The sequence below is a fragment of the Vanessa atalanta genome, unplaced genomic scaffold (assembly GCF_905147765.1).
Source record: "Vanessa atalanta unplaced genomic scaffold, ilVanAtal1.2, whole genome shotgun sequence".
Taxonomy (NCBI): Eukaryota; Metazoa; Arthropoda; class Insecta; order Lepidoptera; family Nymphalidae; genus Vanessa; species Vanessa atalanta.
In genome coordinates this window covers 12,501-35,217 of record NW_025920002.1, presented here as the reverse complement: position 1 = coordinate 35,217, position 22,717 = coordinate 12,501, and the positions used below count along the sequence as shown (strand labels likewise).

Below are 22,717 nucleotides of genomic sequence, written 5' to 3'. Positions count from 1 at the left end.
GGCGTCTCCGTTCCGGAGCTATTAATTTTTACAAACAGAATCTGTATCGATTATTCGCTATAAGAATCGGATCGCTCTTGAAAGTCTTCTTAAGCGATCCGAAACTCTAAATATTCGAAGTACATTTTTCAAAATTTTTTCTCCATTTCTTGTCGTAAAAATCTGAAAAAAATACCTCACTCAGTTCTCACTTTTAAAATTATAATTCCACTTTTAACTTACTTATATCTCCCGTTTTTGTCTGTTTTTAAGCTATTTTTAAGTTTTTCGTTTATATCTTTTTTATTATTGTTTCGATCTTTTTTCCGTGTTCGGCGCGATTGTGGGGCCCTCTGCTCTGCATCCGTTGACATCTCAATCTCCCGGATCGGCCTATCCGTTCGAGAGTTATCGGTCGAAAACCGAAAAATTTTTCACCTTTTTTCATTATATTTTTCTGTTTTTTATTTTTAATTCGTTCATTTGTAATCTTATCTTGTTTTGCTCTTTGGCGCATTTGTAGGGCCCTCTGCCCTGCATCCATCGAGACATCTCACTCCCGGATCGGCGTCTCCGTTCCGGAGCTATTAATTTTTACAAACAGAATCTGTATCGATTATTCGCTATAAGAATCGGATCGCTCTTGAAAGTCTTCTTAAGCGATCCGAAACTCTAAATATTCGAAGTACATTTTTCAAAATTTTTTCTCCATTTCTTGTCGTAAAAATCTGAAAAAAATACCTCACTCAGTTCTCACTTTTAAAATTATAATTCCACTTTTAACTTACTTATATCTCCCGTTTTTGTCTGTTTTTAAGCTATTTTTAAGTTTTTCGTTTATATCTTTTTTATTATTGTTTCGATCTTTTTTCCGTGTTCGGCGCGATTGTGGGGCCCTCTGCTCTGCATCCGTTGACATCTCAATCTCCCGGATCGGCCTATCCGTTCGAGAGTTATCGGTCGAAAACCGAAAAATTTTTCACCTTTTTTCATTATATTTTTCTGTTTTTTATTTTTAATTCGTTCATTTGTAATCTTATCTTGTTTTGCTCTTTGGCGCATTTGTAGGGCCCTCTGCCCTGCATCCATCGAGACATCTCACTCCCGGATCGGCGTCTCCGTTCCGGAGCTATTAATTTTTACAAACAGAATCTGTATCGATTATTCGCTATAAGAATCGGATCGCTCTTGAAAGTCTTCTTAAGCGATCCGAAACTCTAAATATTCGAAGTACATTTTTCAAAATTTTTTCTCCATTTCTTGTCGTAAAAATCTGAAAAAAATACCTCACTCAGTTCTCACGTTTAAAATTATAATTCCACTTTTAACTTACTTATATCTCCCGTTTTTGTCTGTTTTTAAGCTATTTTTAAGTTTTTCGTTTATATCTTTTTTATTATTGTTTCGATCTTTTTTCCGTGTTCGGCGCGATTGTGGGGCCCTCTGCTCTGCATCCGTTGACATCTCAATCTCCCGGATCGGCCTATCCGTTCGAGAGTTATCGGTCGAAAACCGAAAAATTTTTCACCTTTTTTCATTATATTTTTCTGTTTTTTATTTTTAATTCGTTCATTTGTAATCTTATCTTGTTTTGCTCTTTGGCGCATTTGTAGGGCCCTCTGCCCTGCATCCATCGAGACATCTCACTCCCGGATCGGCGTCTCCGTTCCGGAGCTATTAATTTTTACAAACAGAATCTGTATCGATTATTCGCTATAAGAATCGGATCGCTCTTGAAAGTCTTCTTAAGCGATCCGAAACTCTAAATATTCGAAGTACATTTTTCAAAATTTTTTCTCCATTTCTTGTCGTAAAAATCTGAAAAAAATACCTCACTCAGTTCTCACTTTTAAAATTATAATTCCACTTTTAACTTACTTATATCTCCCGTTTTTGTCTGTTTTTAAGCTATTTTTAAGTTTTTCGTTTATATCTTTTTTATTATTGTTTCGATCTTTTTTCCGTGTTCGGCGCGATTGTGGGGCCCTCTGCTCTGCATCCGTTGACATCTCAATCTCCCGGATCGGCCTATCCGTTCGAGAGTTATCGGTCGAAAACCGAAAATTTTTTCACCTTTTTTCATTATATTTTTCTGTTTTTTATTTTTAATTCGTTCATTTGTAATCTTATCTTGTTTTGCTCTTTGGCGCATTTGTAGGGCCCTCTGCCCTGCATCCATCGAGACATCTCACTCCCGGATCGGCGTCTCCGTTCCGGAGCTATTAATTTTTACAAACAGAATCTGTATCGATTATTCGCTATAAGAATCGGATCGCTCTTGAAAGTCTTCTTAAGCGATCCGAAACTCTAAATATTCGAAGTACATTTTTCAAAATTTTTTCTCCATTTCTTGTCGTAAAAATCTGAAAAAAATACCTCACTCAGTTCTCACTTTTAAAATTATAATTCCACTTTTAACTTACTTATATCTCCCGTTTTTGTCTGTTTTTAAGCTATTTTTAAGTTTTTCGTTTATATCTTTTTTATTATTGTTTCGATCTTTTTTCCGTGTTCGGCGCGATTGTGGGGCCCTCTGCTCTGCATCCGTTGACATCTCAATCTCCCGGATCGGCCTATCCGTTCGAGAGTTATCGGTCGAAAACCGAAAATTTTTTCACCTTTTTTCATTATATTTTTCTGTTTTTTATTTTTAATTCGTTCATTTGTAATCTTATCTTGTTTTGCTCTTTGGCGCATTTGTAGGGCCCTCTGCCCTGCATCCATCGAGACATCTCACTCCCGGATCGGCGTCTCCGTTCCGGAGCTATTAATTTTTACAAACAGAATCTGTATCGATTATTCGCTATAAGAATCGGATCGCTCTTGAAAGTCTTCTTAAGCGATCCGAAACTCTAAATATTCGAAGTACATTTTTCAAAATTTTTTCTCCATTTCTTGTCGTAAAAATCTGAAAAAAATACCTCACTCAGTTCTCACTTTTAAAATTATAATTCCACTTTTAACTTACTTATATCTCCCGTTTTTGTCTGTTTTTAAGCTATTTTTAAGTTTTTCGTTTATATCTTTTTTATTATTGTTTCGATCTTTTTTCCGTGTTCGGCGCGATTGTGGGGCCCTCTGCTCTGCATCCGTTGACATCTCAATCTCCCGGATCGGCCTATCCGTTCGAGAGTTATCGGTCGAAAACCGAAAAATTTTTCACCTTTTTTCATTATATTTTTCTGTTTTTTATTTTTAATTCGTTCATTTGTAATCTTATCTTGTTTTGCTCTTTGGCGCATTTGTAGGGCCCTCTGCCCTGCATCCATCGAGACATCTCACTCCCGGATCGGCGTCTCCGTTCCGGAGCTATTAATTTTTACAAACAGAATCTGTATCGATTATTCGCTATAAGAATCGGATCGCTCTTGAAAGTCTTCTTAAGCGATCCGAAACTCTAAATATTCGAAGTACATTTTTCAAAATTTTTTCTCCATTTCTTGTCGTAAAAATCTGAAAAAAATACCTCACTCAGTTCTCACTTTTAAAATTATAATTCCACTTTTAACTTACTTATATCTCCCGTTTTTGTCTGTTTTTAAGCTATTTTTAAGTTTTTCGTTTATATCTTTTTTATTATTGTTTCGATCTTTTTTCCGTGTTCGGCGCGATTGTGGGGCCCTCTGCTCTGCATCCGTTGACATCTCAATCTCCCGGATCGGCCTATCCGTTCGAGAGTTATCGGTCGAAAACCGAAAAATTTTTCACCTTTTTTCATTATATTTTTCTGTTTTTTATTTTTAATTCGTTCATTTGTAATCTTATCTTGTTTTGCTCTTTGGCGCATTTGTAGGGCCCTCTGCCCTGCATCCATCGAGACATCTCACTCCCGGATCGGCGTCTCCGTTCCGGAGCTATTAATTTTTACAAACAGAATCTGTATCGATTATTCGCTATAAGAATCGGATCGCTCTTGAAAGTCTTCTTAAGCGATCCGAAACTCTAAATATTCGAAGTACATTTTTCAAAATTTTTTCTCCATTTCTTGTCGTAAAAATCTGAAAAAAATACCTCACTCAGTTCTCACTTTTAAAATTATAATTCCACTTTTAACTTACTTATATCTCCCGTTTTTGTCTGTTTTTAAGCTATTTTTAAGTTTTTCGTTTATATCTTTTTTATTATTGTTTCGATCTTTTTTCCGTGTTCGGCGCGATTGTGGGGCCCTCTGCTCTGCATCCGTTGACATCTCAATCTCCCGGATCGGCCTATCCGTTCGAGAGTTATCGGTCGAAAACCGAAAAATTTTTCACCTTTTTTCATTATATTTTTCTGTTTTTTATTTTTAATTCGTTCATTTGTAATCTTATCTTGTTTTGCTCTTTGGCGCATTTGTAGGGCCCTCTGCCCTGCATCCATCGAGACATCTCACTCCCGGATCGGCGTCTCCGTTCCGGAGCTATTAATTTTTACAAACAGAATCTGTATCGATTATTCGCTATAAGAATCGGATCGCTCTTGAAAGTCTTCTTAAGCGATCCGAAACTCTAAATATTCGAAGTACATTTTTCAAAATTTTTTCTCCATTTCTTGTCGTAAAAATCTGAAAAAAATACCTCACTCAGTTCTCACTTTTAAAATTATAATTCCACTTTTAACTTACTTATATCTCCCGTTTTTGTCTGTTTTTAAGCTATTTTTAAGTTTTTCGTTTATATCTTTTTTATTATTGTTTCGATCTTTTTTCCGTGTTCGGCGCGATTGTGGGGCCCTCTGCTCTGCATCCGTTGACATCTCAATCTCCCGGATCGGCCTATCCGTTCGAGAGTTATCGGTCGAAAACCGAAAAATTTTTCACCTTTTTTCATTATATTTTTCTGTTTTTTATTTTTAATTCGTTCATTTGTAATCTTATCTTGTTTTGCTCTTTGGCGCATTTGTAGGGCCCTCTGCCCTGCATCCATCGAGACATCTCACTCCCGGATCGGCGTCTCCGTTCCGGAGCTATTAATTTTTACAAACAGAATCTGTATCGATTATTCGCTATAAGAATCGGATCGCTCTTGAAAGTCTTCTTAAGCGATCCGAAACTCTAAATATTCGAAGTACATTTTTCAAAATTTTTTCTCCATTTCTTGTCGTAAAAATCTGAAAAAAATACCTCACTCAGTTCTCACTTTTAAAATTATAATTCCACTTTTAACTTACTTATATCTCCCGTTTTTGTCTGTTTTTAAGCTATTTTTAAGTTTTTCGTTTATATCTTTTTTATTATTGTTTCGATCTTTTTTCCGTGTTCGGCGCGATTGTGGGGCCCTCTGCTCTGCATCCGTTGACATCTCAATCTCCCGGATCGGCCTATCCGTTCGAGAGTTATCGGTCGAAAACCGAAAAATTTTTCACCTTTTTTCATTATATTTTTCTGTTTTTTATTTTTAATTCGTTCATTTGTAATCTTATCTTGTTTTGCTCTTTGGCGCATTTGTAGGGCCCTCTGCCCTGCATCCATCGAGACATCTCACTCCCGGATCGGCGTCTCCGTTCCGGAGCTATTAATTTTTACAAACAGAATCTGTATCGATTATTCGCTATAAGAATCGGATCGCTCTTGAAAGTCTTCTTAAGCGATCCGAAACTCTAAATATTCGAAGTACATTTTTCAAAATTTTTTCTCCATTTCTTGTCGTAAAAATCTGAAAAAAATACCTCACTCAGTTCTCACTTTTAAAATTATAATTCCACTTTTAACTTACTTATATCTCCCGTTTTTGTCTGTTTTTAAGCTATTTTTAAGTTTTTCGTTTATATCTTTTTTATTATTGTTTCGATCTTTTTTCCGTGTTCGGCGCGATTGTGGGGCCCTCTGCTCTGCATCCGTTGACATCTCAATCTCCCGGATCGGCCTATCCGTTCGAGAGTTATCGGTCGAAAACCGAAAAATTTTTCACCTTTTTTCATTATATTTTTCTGTTTTTTATTTTTAATTCGTTCATTTGTAATCTTATCTTGTTTTGCTCTTTGGCGCATTTGTAGGGCCCTCTGCCCTGCATCCATCGAGACATCTCACTCCCGGATCGGCGTCTCCGTTCCGGAGCTATTAATTTTTACAAACAGAATCTGTATCGATTATTCGCTATAAGAATCGGATCGCTCTTGAAAGTCTTCTTAAGCGATCCGAAACTCTAAATATTCGAAGTACATTTTTCAAAATTTTTTCTCCATTTCTTGTCGTAAAAATCTGAAAAAAATACCTCACTCAGTTCTCACTTTTAAAATTATAATTCCACTTTTAACTTACTTATATCTCCCGTTTTTGTCTGTTTTTAAGCTATTTTTAAGTTTTTCGTTTATATCTTTTTTATTATTGTTTCGATCTTTTTTCCGTGTTCGGCGCGATTGTGGGGCCCTCTGCTCTGCATCCGTTGACATCTCAATCTCCCGGATCGGCCTATCCGTTCGAGAGTTATCGGTCGAAAACCGAAAAATTTTTCACCTTTTTTCATTATATTTTTCTGTTTTTTATTTTTAATTCGTTCATTTGTAATCTTATCTTGTTTTGCTCTTTGGCGCATTTGTAGGGCCCTCTGCCCTGCATCCATCGAGACATCTCACTCCCGGATCGGCGTCTCCGTTCCGGAGCTATTAATTTTTACAAACAGAATCTGTATCGATTATTCGCTATAAGAATCGGATCGCTCTTGAAAGTCTTCTTAAGCGATCCGAAACTCTAAATATTCGAAGTACATTTTTCAAAATTTTTTCTCCATTTCTTGTCGTAAAAATCTGAAAAAAATACCTCACTCAGTTCTCACTTTTAAAATTATAATTCCACTTTTAACTTACTTATATCTCCCGTTTTTGTCTGTTTTTAAGCTATTTTTAAGTTTTTCGTTTATATCTTTTTTATTATTGTTTCGATCTTTTTTCCGTGTTCGGCGCGATTGTGGGGCCCTCTGCTCTGCATCCGTTGACATCTCAATCTCCCGGATCGGCCTATCCGTTCGAGAGTTATCGGTCGAAAACCGAAAAATTTTTCACCTTTTTTCATTATATTTTTCTGTTTTTTATTTTTAATTCGTTCATTTGTAATCTTATCTTGTTTTGCTCTTTGGCGCATTTGTAGGGCCCTCTGCCCTGCATCCATCGAGACATCTCACTCCCGGATCGGCGTCTCCGTTCCGGAGCTATTAATTTTTACAAACAGAATCTGTATCGATTATTCGCTATAAGAATCGGATCGCTCTTGAAAGTCTTCTTAAGCGATCCGAAACTCTAAATATTCGAAGTACATTTTTCAAAATTTTTTCTCCATTTCTTGTCGTAAAAATCTGAAAAAAATACCTCACTCAGTTCTCACTTTTAAAATTATAATTCCACTTTTAACTTACTTATATCTCCCGTTTTTGTCTGTTTTTAAGCTATTTTTAAGTTTTTCGTTTATATCTTTTTTATTATTGTTTCGATCTTTTTTCCGTGTTCGGCGCGATTGTGGGGCCCTCTGCTCTGCATCCGTTGACATCTCAATCTCCCGGATCGGCCTATCCGTTCGAGAGTTATCGGTCGAAAACCGAAAAATTTTTCACCTTTTTTCATTATATTTTTCTGTTTTTTATTTTTAATTCGTTCATTTGTAATCTTATCTTGTTTTGCTCTTTGGCGCATTTGTAGGGCCCTCTGCCCTGCATCCATCGAGACATCTCACTCCCGGATCGGCGTCTCCGTTCCGGAGCTATTAATTTTTACAAACAGAATCTGTATCGATTATTCGCTATAAGAATCGGATCGCTCTTGAAAGTCTTCTTAAGCGATCCGAAACTCTAAATATTCGAAGTACATTTTTCAAAATTTTTTCTCCATTTCTTGTCGTAAAAATCTGAAAAAAATACCTCACTCAGTTCTCACTTTTAAAATTATAATTCCACTTTTAACTTACTTATATCTCCCGTTTTTGTCTGTTTTTAAGCTATTTTTAAGTTTTTCGTTTATATCTTTTTTATTATTGTTTCGATCTTTTTTCCGTGTTCGGCGCGATTGTGGGGCCCTCTGCTCTGCATCCGTTGACATCTCAATCTCCCGGATCGGCCTATCCGTTCGAGAGTTATCGGTCGAAAACCGAAAAATTTTTCACCTTTTTTCATTATATTTTTCTGTTTTTTATTTTTAATTCGTTCATTTGTAATCTTATCTTGTTTTGCTCTTTGGCGCATTTGTAGGGCCCTCTGCCCTGCATCCATCGAGACATCTCACTCCCGGATCGGCGTCTCCGTTCCGGAGCTATTAATTTTTACAAACAGAATCTGTATCGATTATTCGCTATAAGAATCGGATCGCTCTTGAAAGTCTTCTTAAGCGATCCGAAACTCTAAATATTCGAAGTACATTTTTCAAAATTTTTTCTCCATTTCTTGTCGTAAAAATCTGAAAAAAATACCTCACTCAGTTCTCACTTTTAAAATTATAATTCCACTTTTAACTTACTTATATCTCCCGTTTTTGTCTGTTTTTAAGCTATTTTTAAGTTTTTCGTTTATATCTTTTTTATTATTGTTTCGATCTTTTTTCCGTGTTCGGCGCGATTGTGGGGCCCTCTGCTCTGCATCCGTTGACATCTCAATCTCCCGGATCGGCCTATCCGTTCGAGAGTTATCGGTCGAAAACCGAAAAATTTTTCACCTTTTTTCATTATATTTTTCTGTTTTTTATTTTTAATTCGTTCATTTGTAATCTTATCTTGTTTTGCTCTTTGGCGCATTTGTAGGGCCCTCTGCCCTGCATCCATCGAGACATCTCACTCCCGGATCGGCGTCTCCGTTCCGGAGCTATTAATTTTTACAAACAGAATCTGTATCGATTATTCGCTATAAGAATCGGATCGCTCTTGAAAGTCTTCTTAAGCGATCCGAAACTCTAAATATTCGAAGTACATTTTTCAAAATTTTTTCTCCATTTCTTGTCGTAAAAATCTGAAAAAAATACCTCACTCAGTTCTCACTTTTAAAATTATAATTCCACTTTTAACTTACTTATATCTCCCGTTTTTGTCTGTTTTTAAGCTATTTTTAAGTTTTTCGTTTATATCTTTTTTATTATTGTTTCGATCTTTTTTCCGTGTTCGGCGCGATTGTGGGGCCCTCTGCTCTGCATCCGTTGACATCTCAATCTCCCGGATCGGCCTATCCGTTCGAGAGTTATCGGTCGAAAACCGAAAAATTTTTCACCTTTTTTCATTATATTTTTCTGTTTTTTATTTTTAATTCGTTCATTTGTAATCTTATCTTGTTTTGCTCTTTGGCGCATTTGTAGGGCCCTCTGCCCTGCATCCATCGAGACATCTCACTCCCGGATCGGCGTCTCCGTTCCGGAGCTATTAATTTTTACAAACAGAATCTGTATCGATTATTCGCTATAAGAATCGGATCGCTCTTGAAAGTCTTCTTAAGCGATCCGAAACTCTAAATATTCGAAGTACATTTTTCAAAATTTTTTCTCCATTTCTTGTCGTAAAAATCTGAAAAAAATACCTCACTCAGTTCTCACTTTTAAAATTATAATTCCACTTTTAACTTACTTATATCTCCCGTTTTTGTCTGTTTTTAAGCTATTTTTAAGTTTTTCGTTTATATCTTTTTTATTATTGTTTCGATCTTTTTTCCGTGTTCGGCGCGATTGTGGGGCCCTCTGCTCTGCATCCGTTGACATCTCAATCTCCCGGATCGGCCTATCCGTTCGAGAGTTATCGGTCGAAAACCGAAAAATTTTTCACCTTTTTTCATTATATTTTTCTGTTTTTTATTTTTAATTCGTTCATTTGTAATCTTATCTTGTTTTGCTCTTTGGCGCATTTGTAGGGCCCTCTGCCCTGCATCCATCGAGACATCTCACTCCCGGATCGGCGTCTCCGTTCCGGAGCTATTAATTTTTACAAACAGAATCTGTATCGATTATTCGCTATAAGAATCGGATCGCTCTTGAAAGTCTTCTTAAGCGATCCGAAACTCTAAATATTCGAAGTACATTTTTCAAAATTTTTTCTCCATTTCTTGTCGTAAAAATCTGAAAAAAATACCTCACTCAGTTCTCACTATTAAAATTATAATTCCACTTTTAACTTACTTATATCTCCCGTTTTTGTCTGTTTTTAAGCTATTTTTAAGTTTTTCGTTTATATCTTTTTTATTATTGTTTCGATCTTTTTTCCGTGTTCGGCGCGATTGTGGGGCCCTCTGCTCTGCATCCGTTGACATCTCAATCTCCCGGATCGGCCTATCCGTTCGAGAGTTATCGGTCGAAAACCGAAAAATTTTTCACCTTTTTTCATTATATTTTTCTGTTTTTTATTTTTAATTCGTTCATTTGTAATCTTATCTTGTTTTGCTCTTTGGCGCATTTGTAGGGCCCTCTGCCCTGCATCCATCGAGACATCTCACTCCCGGATCGGCGTCTCCGTTCCGGAGCTATTAATTTTTACAAACAGAATCTGTATCGATTATTCGCTATAAGAATCGGATCGCTCTTGAAAGTCTTCTTAAGCGATCCGAAACTCTAAATATTCGAAGTACATTTTTCAAAATTTTTTCTCCATTTCTTGTCGTAAAAATCTGAAAAAAATACCTCACTCAGTTCTCACTTTTAAAATTATAATTCCACTTTTAACTTACTTATATCTCCCGTTTTTGTCTGTTTTTAAGCTATTTTTAAGTTTTTCGTTTATATCTTTTTTATTATTGTTTCGATCTTTTTTCCGTGTTCGGCGCGATTGTGGGGCCCTCTGCTCTGCATCCGTTGACATCTCAATCTCCCGGATCGGCCTATCCGTTCGAGAGTTATCGGTCGAAAACCGAAAAATTGTGCCCTCCCACCCGCCCTGTAATATATATATAGAACAGGGAGGGTAAAAATCAACAAAAAAATTTTTATCGGCTTATCCGATAGCCCGGGCTCTGAGGATCAATAATGATGCCTTAGAGCCACCCTGGCCCAAGTACTTCCTGCGGGACGCCGCTTTAATCTGCAGCCTCAGGCAATTTTATGGACTCCGATATGGAGACAGCGTCGGACGCCTCGGTCCGGTTCGTCGACCATGACGATTCCGACTCGGACTCCGACTCGGCGAGACTCACTGCCGACCGCCGCGGCAACTCAAAGAACGGGCTCAGCCAAGCTAGGGCTGAACTAAAAAAGAAAGAGGAGGAAGACAGGGAGCTCGCCTTCGAGCGTACCCTGCGCAGCCGAGCCTTTAAAAAGGCGCCGGCTGCGGCGCCGGTGGTCAACGAGCCGACCCCCGCAATAAACATCGCAGACCCAGCCGACTTAAGCGCCGAGGAGCTCCGCGCGGAGGCTGGCCGAAATGCGGCCCAGATACGAGAGGTCGCTCTTAAATCCTCCAACTTAAAAGGAGGATTTATTAAAAAGCTAAAAGACGCAGCGACCTCTCTGGAGGGTGTGGTCGAGGCCCTCGCCTCTCGGACGGAGGCCGAGGAGAGCAGGAGGCTCCGGGCGGACAACAACCGCCTGCACAGGGAGGTTGAAAACCTCAAGGCGGAGCTAAAGGCCCACCGCCGTGAGTACGCGGAGATGCGTACCACGGTGGCAGCGGCGACCGAGGCGGCCAACACCCCGCGAGGCGCTCCTTCGATGGAGGAGCTCAAGGACTTCATCGTCAGGTCGATCGGCGCGGCGATGAAGGACCAATTGGCGGGCCTGGAGGAGCGCCTCCCTGCGAGGATGCAGCGACCTCCCTCCGCGGCAGATAAACCGCAAGAGGTGACGCCGTCTCACGCGTCGGCGGCCCGTCAGCCGGCGATTCCGAATAAGGCCAGGAAAACGGCCCCACCAGTGGCACAATCGCCGACCGCAGGCCCTCCATGTGCGACGGTAAGCGCCCCGGTTGCACCGGCGACGTCCCAGACACCACCGAACAAGGAAACGTCCTGGTCCACGGTGGTGAAGAAGGGCAGGAAGGGGAGCAAGACCACCCCTTCCGCCGACGCTACGGCCACAAAGGCGCCGCCGAAGACGCCTCAGGTGGCCAAGCCGAAGCTGGCCACTCCGCGCACGGCTGCCATCGTGCTCACGCTGCAGCCGGCGGCTGAGGAAAAGGGCGTCACTTACGCTCAGGTCCTTGAGAGGGCGGAGCAAGGAGTGAAGCTCCAAGACCTCGGCATTTGCGGCGGCCTGAAAGTGAGACGGACTGCGACAGGGGCCAGGGTACTCGAGATACCGAGGGCCCAAGCGGAGCAGGCAGGGAAGCTGGCTGAGAAGCTCCGCACCGTGCTCGACGGGGTCGCCAATGTCGCACAGCCAGTGAAGAAGGCCGACCTGAAGGTGACGGGGCTCGACGACTCCGTCACCTTGGAGAAACTGGCCGCGGCGATCGCGCGCGCCGGTGACTGCTCCTCCGAGGCGGTGAAGTGCGGAGTGATGCAGCGCGGACCCGGCTATATGGGGATGGTCCGCGTCACCTGCCCCCTCACGGCAGCGAAGAAGCTGGCCGCTGCCGGTCGCCTCCTCGTCGGGTGGAGCTCGGCCAAGGTGGCCGTCGTGGAGCAGCGCCCTATGCGCTGCTACAAGTGTATGGGCCTGGGCCATACACGGGCGCTCTGCCCGTCGAAGGCGGAGAGGGGAGGCCTGTGCTACCGCTGTGGCTCGGACGGCCACAAGTCGGCGGAATGCACGGCCAAGATGCGCTGCGCGGTCTGCGCGGAGGCCGGCAAGCCTTCTGGGCACCTGATGGGGGCCAGGGATTGCAACCCCCCCATCACGAAGGGTAAAGCGGTCCAAGGAACCAGGACCGCCCCGCGCGAGGAAAGCCGCCAGGCTACGGAGGAAGCTCAGAAGAATCAAGTATGCCAGCACACCTGAGCTTCCTACAATCGAACGTGAACCACTCCGCCGGAGCGCAGGACCTTCTGCTGCAGTCCATGGCGGAGGGGCAGGTAGACCTGGCGGTGGCCTGCGAGCCCTACTTCGTCCCTCCCCTACCTCACTGGCTGGGGGACTCGGACGACACCGTGGCGGTTCTCACGAGGAGCGGAACGGGCCCCCCCCTCTCACTCATCGAGAGGGGCTCGGGATACGTAGTGGTGGGGTGGGGGGAGTACGTCGTCGTCGGTACGTACTTCTCCCCTAACCGCAGCCTGGCTGAGTTCGAGACTTATCTCGGCTTACTCAGAGCTGCGGTGGCCAGGCAGTCGCCGAAACCGATACTGGTTCTCGGCGACTTAAACGCAAAGTCGCGTGCCTGGGGCAACCCCGCCACGAATCCGCGAGGGAGGGCCGTCCAGGTGTGGGCCCTGCTCTCCGACCTGTCCCTTCTCAACAGGGGGCAGGTTCACACCTGCGTGCGACATCAGGGGGGTTCCGTGGTGGACGTTTCGTTCGCCACCCCTGTCGTTGCACGCAGAGTGGTCGACTGGAGAGTGGAGGAGGAGGTGGAGACTCTATCGGATCACCGGTACATCCGATTCGAGATCTTCACCTCTCGCAGGCCGGCGGAACCCCAGAGGGTGCCGACTACGCTGCCGAGGTGGTCTCTCGGCCAGGTCGATCGAGAGCTGGTCAAGGAGGCCGCCATCGTGCAGCGGTGGGGTTCCGCGGGGAGGACGGAGGGCGCCAGCGCAGAGGAGCTGGCGGGCCGCATGCGCAGTTCGCTCAAGGAGGTCTGCGATGCGGCCATGCCTCGGACCCGGCGCAGGGTTCCGCGCCGGCACGTCTATTGGTGGTCGCCCGAAATCGCCGACCTTCGGGCGACGTGCTGCCGGGCGCGGAGGGCCTACGTCCGCTGTCGAAGGCGCAACGGCCTCGACACGGACCTGGAGGGACAGATGCTGGACGCTTATCGCCAGTTGAAAAAAGATCTGCAGCTGGCGATAAGCAAGGCCAAGGAGAAGGCCAGGGAGGAGCTTCTGGCGGGTCTCAATCGAGACCCGTGGGGGCGCCCGTACCGCGGCGTACGCGGAAAGTTCCGCACCCAAGGCGCCCCCGTCACTGAGACGCTGCCGCCGGAACTCCTCCTGCGCCTGGTCGGGGAACTCTTTCCCCATCCAGGCGAGCATGTCCCTCCGCAGATGGCCCCCCGCTCCGTGATCGAAGACGCAGTGGCTCCACCATTGATCACGGAGCGGGAGATGGAGATGGCCCTCGGCCGCTTGAGGGCCAAGAACACGGCGCCGGGTCCGGACGGGGTTCCAGGGCGTGTTCTGTGCGACGCCCTGGAATTCCTGGGTGCAAGGCTTCGGGAGCTGTTCGACGAGTGCCTGTGCAGCGGGCAGTTTCCGAAGCCTTGGAAGGAAGGAAAGTTGGTCCTGTTGCCGAAGGAAGGTCGGCCGATGGATTCCCCTTCGGCATACAGGCCAATAGTGCTGCTGAACGAGACGGGCAAACTCTTCGAGAAGGTCCTCGCAGCCCGTCTCGTTCAGCACCTCGAGGAGGTCGGTCCGGGTCTCTCAGAGGCTCAGTACGGGTTCAGGGCGGGCCGGTCGACGGTCGACGCCCTGGACGCCCTGAAGACTCGGACGACGGAAGCGGTGGCCCGGGGGCAAGTCGTCCTGGCGGTGTCGCTCGACGTGGCGAACGCCTTCAACAGTCTCCCTTTCGAGACGATACGGGAGGCACTCCGATACCATGGGGTGCCGACCTATCTCAGGAGGCTGCTGGAGGCGTACCTCCAGGACAGGGAGGTCCTCTGGGCGGGGGTCGATGGGAGGCTGGTCCGGCGTCGGGTAGGCTGCGGCGTTCCACAGGGGTCGGTTCTCGGCCCAATCCTGTGGAACGTCGGTTTCGACTGGCTCCTGCGAGCTCCCGTCCTTCCCGGGATGGGGGTGTTGTGCTACGCTGACGACACCCTCGTCACGGCGACTGGGCGGGACTTTCGGGAGGCGGCACGCCTCGCCGAGGTCGGAACGGCTCTCACCGTGGACCGTATGGGAATGCTGGGCTTGAGGGTCTCCATATCCAAAACGGAGGCCCTCCTGTTCCACGGTCCACGGCAAGGACCCCCACGAGGGGCGAGTATCACCGTCCGGGGGACGGTGATCAAGGTGCAGGCCCAGATGAAGTATCTGGGCCTCATCCTGGACGGTCGATGGAGCTTCGGGCAGCATTTTGTCCATCTCGGCCCGAGGCTCATCAACGCCGCCGCCGCTCTCGGCCGCCTCCTTCCGAATGTGGGGGGGCCGGGATCGCTATGCCGGCGTCTATATTCCGGCGTAGTGAGGTCGATGGCGCTGTACGGTGCCCCGATCTGGGTCGACGCCCTCACCGCTGACAACCGGGCCCTGCTGCGTAAGCCGCAGAGGGTCATAGCGGTGAGAGGCATCAGAGGGTACCGTACGGTGTCGTGGGCTGCGGCGACAATTCTCGCGGGCGATCCGCCCTGGGAGCTCCAGGCGGAGGTGCTCGCGGAAGTGTACCGGTTCCGGGTCGAGGCGAGGAACCGCGGCGACCGTCCAGGTTCGGCGGAGGTCGGGCGGATCAGGGCTCTAGCCCAGCGAGCCCTGATCGCCCGATGGCAGGAGGATCTGGGGTCACCCACGGCGGGCCTGGCGACAGTGGAGGCGATCCGGCCCCACTTGAGTCGCTGGGTCGAGAGGAAGAAGGGCACACTCACCTTCAGGATGACGCAGGTACTTACCGGGCACGGATGCTTCGGTAAGTACCTGCACGGGATAGCGCGGCGGGAGGTGTCAACCTCCTGCCACGAGTGTGGTGCGCCAGTCGACACGGCGCACCACACCCTGAGTGAGTGTGCTGCGTGGGGGCCCCAGAGGCACACCCTTGCGGCGACTATGGGCGGAGACCTCTCGCTGCCGAGCATCGTCAACGAAATGCTCGGTAGGGAGACGTGTTGGTCGGAGATGCGCTCCTTCTGCGAAAGCGTGATGTCGCAGAAGGAAGCCGCGGAGCGGGAGCGGGAAGAGGATGCCGCTGCAGACCCGCTCCGCCGAAGACGACCGGGGAGGAGGAAGAAGCGCTACGCGCACCTTCTCCCCCCGCCTCAATAGGCGTCGCAGGGACTAGGGGGGGTCTCAGTACCCCGAGAACCCCCTCTAGGTGTTGGAGGCCCGCATAGGCGGGCCGACCGTCAGGGCGTCACGGTAGCATGCGCAAGCGATCCCGTGGCGCCCGCCGAAAGACGGAGAGGGTACCGCTGGTTTTTTAGTGGGTAAACCCGGCGTACCTGGGCGCACTCGGCGTCCAGGGCTCCGGGGAGTCCCACACACCCACCCACCTTCCATCACGTGGGGGAAGCGCGTAACGCGTTTTTCCAGCGAGAAAAAAAAAAAAAAAAAAAAAAAAAAAAAAAAAAAAAAAAAAAAAAAAAGGTTAGGTTAGGTTAGGTTAGGTTAGGTTAGGTTAGGTTAGGTTAGGTTAGGTTAGGTTAGGTTAGGTTAGGTTAGGTTAGGTTAGGTTGGGGTACATGTCAGTCACCTCCTCGTGGTGTACCCTGGGCAACGGGGCCGGCTTGAGCTTGCTCGTCGGCCACGGCTAAGACTGGCGGGAGGGATGCCGCGGGGCTGCTCCTGGTACGTCCCTGATCGGCGTCAGGGCGGACCATGTGAGTGGCCTCGTTGGCTAGGAGGAAGTGGGAGGGCTCGCTACTCGAGCCTCCCAGGTGTTTCACACCGGCGGTTTGCGGCGGAGCCTACCATCTTATCCGCCGCAGGGCGTCAGCTTCGTTGACGCCCAGCCTCCAGTGGCGGACTCGGGGGAGTTCGCCACATTCCCGCGTGGAGGATGAGAAGGAAGGCGCGCACTAGGCGCGCTTTCCATGTATATTCAGCCGCCTTACGGCGGCTGCCGCTGGTGGGGTCGCGGTTGCATGCCCTTGGCGATCCCGTGGCCTCACCACTCGGCGGCATGGTGGAAACCCGAGGATGGTTTTAGTGGGTAGGACAGGGCATTAGCACTAGCGTGCCCTGGCACGGGGCATTAGTTCCCGGTTGAGTCCCACATACCCGTCCCGGTCCCCCGACCGGGCGGCATGCGTAAATGCATTTCCTCCTCGTTAAACAAAAAAAAAAAAAAAAAAAAAAAAAAAAAAAAAAAAAAAAAAAAAAAAAAAAAAAAAAAAAAAGGTTAGGTTAGGTTAGGTTAGGTTAGGTTAGGTTAGGTTAGGTTAGGTTAGGTTAGGTTAGGTTAGGTTAGGTTAGGTTAGGTTAGGTTAGGTTAGGTTAGGTTAGGTTAGGTTAGGTTAGGTTAGGTTAGGTTAGGTTAGGTTAGGTTAGGTTAGGTTAGGTTAGGTTAGGTTAGGTTAGGTTAGGTTAGGTTAGGTTAGGTTAGGTTAGGTTAGGTTAGGTTAGGTTAGGTTAGGTTAGGTTAGGTTAGGTTAGGTTAGGTTAGGTTAGGTTAGGTTAGGTTAGGTTAGGTTAGGTTAGGTTAGGTTAGGTTAGGTTAGGTTAGGTTAGGTTAGGTTAGGTTAGGTTAGGTTAGGTTAGGTTAGGTTAGGTTAGGTTAGGTTAGGTTAGGTTAGGTTAGGTTAGGTTAGGTTAGGTTAGGTTAGGTTAGGTTAGGTTAGGTTAGGTTAGGTTAGGTTAGGTTAGGTTAGGTTAGGTTAGGTTAGGTTAGGTTAGGTTAGGTTAGGTTAGGTTAGGTTAGGTTAGGTTAGGTTAGGTTAGGTTAGGTTAGGTTAGGTTAGGTTAGGTTAGGTTAGGTTAGGTTAGGTTAGGTTAGGTTAGGTTAGGTTAGGTTAGGTTAGGTTAGGTTAGGTTAGGTTAGGTTAGGTTAGGTTAGGTTAGGTTAGGTTAGGTTAGGTTAGGTTGGGGTACATGTCAGTCACCTCCTCGTGGTGTACCCTGGGCAACGGGGCCGGCTTGAGCTTGCTCATCGGCCACGGCTAAGACTGGCGGGAGGGATGCCGCGGGGCTGCTCCTGGTACGTCCCTGATCGGCGTCAGGGCGGACCACGTGAGTGGCCTCGTTGGCTAGGAGGGAGTGGGAGGGCTCGCTACTCGAGCCTCCCAGGTGTTTTACACCGGCGGTTTGCGGCGGAGCCTATCATCTTATCCGCCGCAGGGCGTCAGCTTCGTTGACGCCCAGCCTCCAGTGGCGGACTCGGGGGAGTTCGCCACATTCCCGCGTGGAGGATGAGGAGGAAGGCGCGCACTAGGCGCGCTTTCCATGTATATTCAGCCGCCTTATGGCGGCTGCCGCTGGTGGGGTCGCGGTTGCATGCCCTTGGCGATCCCGTGGCCTCACCACTCGGCGGCATGGTGGAAACCCGAGGATGGTTTTAGTGGGTAGGACAGGGCATTAGCACTAGCGTGCCCTGGCACGGGGCATTAGTTCCCGGTTGAGTCCCACATACCCGTCCCGGTCCCCCGACCGGGCGGCATGCGTAAATGCATTTCCTCCTCGTTAAACAAAAAAAACAAAAAAAAAAAAAAAAAAAAAGGTTAGGTTAGGTTAGGTTAGGTTAGGTTAGGTTAGGTTAGGTTAGGTTAGGTTAGGTTAGGTTAGGTTAGGTTAGGTTAGGTTAGGTTAGGTTAGGTTAGGTTAGGTTAGGTTAGGTTAGGTTAGGTTAGGTTAGGTTAGGTTAGGTTAGGTTAGGTTAGGTTAGGTTAGGTTAGGTTAGGTTAGGTTAGGTTAGGTTAGGTTAGGTTAGGTTAGGTTAGGTTAGGTTAGGTTAGGTTAGGTTAGGTTAGGTTAGGTTAGGTTAGGTTAGGTTAGGTTAGGTTCGGCCTCTCTGGAAGGCGTCGTCGAAGCTCTGGCGTCCCGGACGGAGGCCGACGAAGCCCGTAACCTCCGTGCGGATAACAGTCGTATGCGCAGGGAGATTGACTCCCTCAAGGCGGAGCTAAAGGCCCACCGCCGTGAGTACGCGGAGATGCGTACCACGGTGGCAGCGGCGACCGAGGCGGCCAACACCCCGCGAGGCGCTCCTTCGATGGAGGAGCTCAAGGACTTCATCGTCACGTCGATCGGCGCGGCGATGAAGGACCAATTGGCGGGCCTGGAGGAGCGCCTCCCGGCGAGGATGCAGCGACCTCCCTCCGCGGCAGATAAAACGCAGATGTCGCAGGGTCCACCGCCGTCTATCTCGACGGCCCGCCAGGACGGGGGTGTGGGAGCCCCAGCCAAGCCTAGGAAGGCGGCTGCTCTGGCTGCTCAGACCAAGCCCACCGCTTGCCTACCGAGCGCACCGGCACCGGCGACGTCCCAAACACCACCGAACCAGGAGACGTCCTGGTCCACGGTGGTGAAGAAGGGCAGGAAGGGGAGCAAGACCACCTCTTCCGACGCTAAGACGCTGCCGAAAACGCCCCAGCCAGCCAAATCGAAGCTGGCCACCCCTCGCTCGGCTGCAATCGTTCTCACGTTGCAGCCGGAAGCAGTAGGAAAGGGCGTCACCTACGCGCAGGTCCTGGAGAGAGCGGAGCAAAGTGTCAAGCTCCAGGACCTAGGAATCAGCGGTGGGCTGAAGGTGCGACGCACGGCGACCGGAGCCAGGGCTCTCGAGCTGCCGAAAGCCCAAGCGGAGCAGGCCGATAGGTTGGCGGCGAAGCTCCGCACAGTTCTCGACGGGGTCGCTGACGTAGTGCGCCCGGTCAAGAAGGCCGACCTGAAGGTGACGGGGCTCGACGACTCCGTCACCTTGGAGAAACTGGCCGCGGCGATCGCGCGCGCCGGTGACTGCTCCTCCGAGGCGGTGAAGTGCGGAGTGATGCAGCGCGGACCCGGCTATATGGGGATGGTCCGCGTCACCTGCCCCCTCACGGCAGCGAAGAAGCTGGCCGCTGCCGGTCGCCTCCTCGTCGGGTGGAGCTCGGCCAAGGTGGCCGTCGTGGAGCAGCGCCCCATGCGCTGCTACAAGTGTATGGGCCTGGGCCATACACGGGCGCTCTGCCCGTCGAAGGCGGAGAGGGGAGGCCTGTGCTACCGCTGTGGCTCGGACGGCCACAAGTCAGCGGAATGCACGGCCAAGATGCGCTGCGCGGTCTGCGCGGAGGCCGGCAAGCCTTCAGGGCACCTGATGGGGGCCAGGGATTGCAACCCCCCCATCACGAAGGGTAAAGCGGTCCAAGGAACCAGGACCGCCCCGCGCGAGGAAAGCCGCCAGGCTACGGAGGAAGCTCAGAAGAATCAAGTATGCCAGCACACCTGAGCTTCCTACAATCGAACGTGAACCACTCCGCCGGAGCGCAGGACCTTCTGCTGCAGTCCATGGCGGAGTGGCAGGTAGACCTGGCGGTGGCCTGCGAGCCCTACTTCGTCCCTCCCCTACCTCACTGGCTGGGGGACTCGGACGACACCGTGGCGGTTCTCACGAGGAGCGGAACGGGCCCCCCCCTCTCACTCATCGAGAGGGGCTCGGGATACGTAGTGGTGGGGTGGGGGGAGTACGTCGTCGTCGGTACGTACTTCTCCCCTAACCGCAGCCTGGCTGAGTTCGAGACTTATCTCGGCTTAGTCAGAGCTGCGGTGGCCAGGCAGTCGCCGAAACCGATACTGGTTCTCGGCGACTTAAACGCAAAGTCGCGTGCCTGGGGCAACCCCGCCACGAATCCGCGAGGGAGGGCCGTCCAGGTGTGGGCCCTGCTCTCCGACCTGTCCCTTCTCAACAGGGGGCAGGTTCACACCTGCGTGCGACATCAGGGGGGTTCCGTGGTGGACGTTTCGTTCGCCACCCCTGTAGTTGCACGCAGAGTGGTCGACTGGAGAGTGGAGGAGGAGGTGGAGACTCTATCGGATCACCGGTACATCCGATTCGAGATCTCCACCTCTAGCAGGCCGGCGGAACCCCAGAGGGTGCCGACTACGCTGCCGAGGTGGTCTCTCGGCCAGGTCGATCGAGAGCTGGTCAAGGAGGCCGCCATCGTGCAGCGGTGGGGTTCCGCGGGGAGGACGGAGGGCGCCAGCGCAGAGGAGCTGGCGGGCCGCATGCGCAGTTCGCTCAAGGAGGTCTGCGATGCGGCCATGCCTCGGACCCGGCGCAGGGTTCCGCGCCGGCACGTCTATTGGTGGTCGCCCGAAATCGCCGACCTTCGGGCGACGTGCTGCCGGACGCGGAGGGCCTACGTCCGCTGTCGAAGGCGCAACGGCCTCGACACGGACCTGGAGGGACAGATGCTGGACGCTTATCGCCAGTTGAAAAAAGATCTGCAGCTGGCGATAAGCAAGGCCAAGGAGAAGGCCAGGGAGGAGCTTCTGGCGGGTCTCAATCGAGACCCGTGGGGGCGCCCGTACCGCGGCGTACGCGGAAAGTTCCGCACCCAAGGCGCCCCCGTCACTGAGACGCTGCCGCCGGAACTCCTCCTGCGCCTGGTCGGGGAACTCTTTCCCCATCCAGGCGAGCATGTCCCTCCGCAGATGGCCCCCCGCTCCGTGATCGAAGACGCAGTGGCTCCACCACTGATCACGGAGCGGGAGATGGAGATGGCCCTCGGCCGCTTGAGGGCCAAGAACACGGCGCCGGGTCCGGACGGGGTTCCAGGGCGTGTTCTGTGCGACGCCCTGGAATTCCTGGGTGCAAGGCTTCGGGAGCTGTTCGACGAGTGCCTGTGCAGCGGGCAGTTTCCGAAGCCTTGGAAGGAAGGAAAGTTGGTCCTGTTGCCGAAGGAAGGTCGGCCGATGGATTCCCCTTCGGCATACAGGCCAATAGTGCTGCTGAACGAGACGGGCAAACTCTTCGAGAAGGTCCTCGCAGCCCGTCTCGTTCAGCACCTCGAGGAGGTCGGTCCGGGTCTCTCAGAGGCTCAGTACGGGTTCAGGGCGGGCCGGTCGACGGTCGACGCCCTGGACGCCCTGAAGACTCGGACGACGGAAGCGGTGGCCCGGGGGCAAGTCGTCCTGGCGGTGTCGCTCGACGTGGCGAACGCCTTCAACAGTCTCCCTTTCGAAACGATACGGGAGGCACTCCGATACCATGGGGTGCCGACCTATCTCAGGAGGCTGCTGGAGGCGTACCTCCAGGACAGGGAGGTCCTCTGGGCGGGGGTCGATGGGAGGCTGGTCCGGCGTCGGGTAGGCTGCGGCGTTCCACAGGGGTCGGTTCTCGGCCCAATCCTGTGGAACGTCGGTTTCGACTGGCTCCTGCGAGCTCCCGTCCTTCCCGGGATGGGGGTGTTGTGCTACGCTGACGACACCCTCGTCACGGCGACTGGGCGGGACTTTCGGGAGGCGGCACGCCTCGCCGAGGTCGGAACGGCTCTCACCGTGGACCGTATGGGAATGCTGGGCTTGAGGGTCTCCATATCCAAAACGGAGGCCCTCCTGTTCCACGGTCCACGGCAAGGACCCCCACGAGGGGCGAGTATCACCGTCCGGGGGACGGTGATCAAGGTGCAGGCCCAGATGAAGTATCTGGGCCTCATCCTGGACGGTCGATGGAGCTTCGGGCAGCATTTTGTCCATCTCGGCCCGAGGCTCATCAACGCCGCCGCCGCTCTCGGCCGCCTCCTTCCGAATGTGGGGGGGCCGGGATCGCTATGCCGGCGTCTATATTCCGGTGTAGTGAGGTCGATGGCGCTGTACGGTGCCCCGATCTGGGTCGACGCCCTCACCGCTGACAACCGGGCCCTGCTGCGTAAGCCGCAGAGGGTCATAGCGGTGAGAGGCATCAGAGGGTACCGTACGGTGTCGTGGGCTGCGGCGACACTTCTCGCGGGCGATCCGCCCTGGGAGCTCCAGGCGGAGGTGCTCGCGGAAGTGTACCGGTTCCGGGTCGAGGCGAGGAACCGCGGCGACCGTCCAGGGTCGGCGGAGGTCGGGCGGATCAGGGCTCTAGCCCAGCGAGCCCTGATCGCCCGATGGCAGGAGGATCTGGGGTCACCCACGGCGGGCCTGGCGACAGTGGAGGCGAT

The 22,717-nt window shown here is 50.0% G+C and overlaps 1 protein-coding gene across 1 annotated transcript in view; it reads left to right on the top strand.

The window, feature by feature from the left end:
- Positions 1-10,959: 10,959 nt before the first annotated feature.
- Positions 10,960-22,717, top strand: part of LOC125076630 (protein MLP1 homolog) — a 16,294-nt gene continuing 4,536 nt past the window's right edge. The window contains exons 1-2 of the mRNA XM_047688486.1: positions 10,960-12,418; positions 18,608-19,689. Coding sequence (XP_047544442.1) covers positions 10,960-12,418; positions 18,608-19,689 — 2,541 coding nt within the window. The remainder of the gene's footprint in view (positions 12,419-18,607; positions 19,690-22,717) is intronic.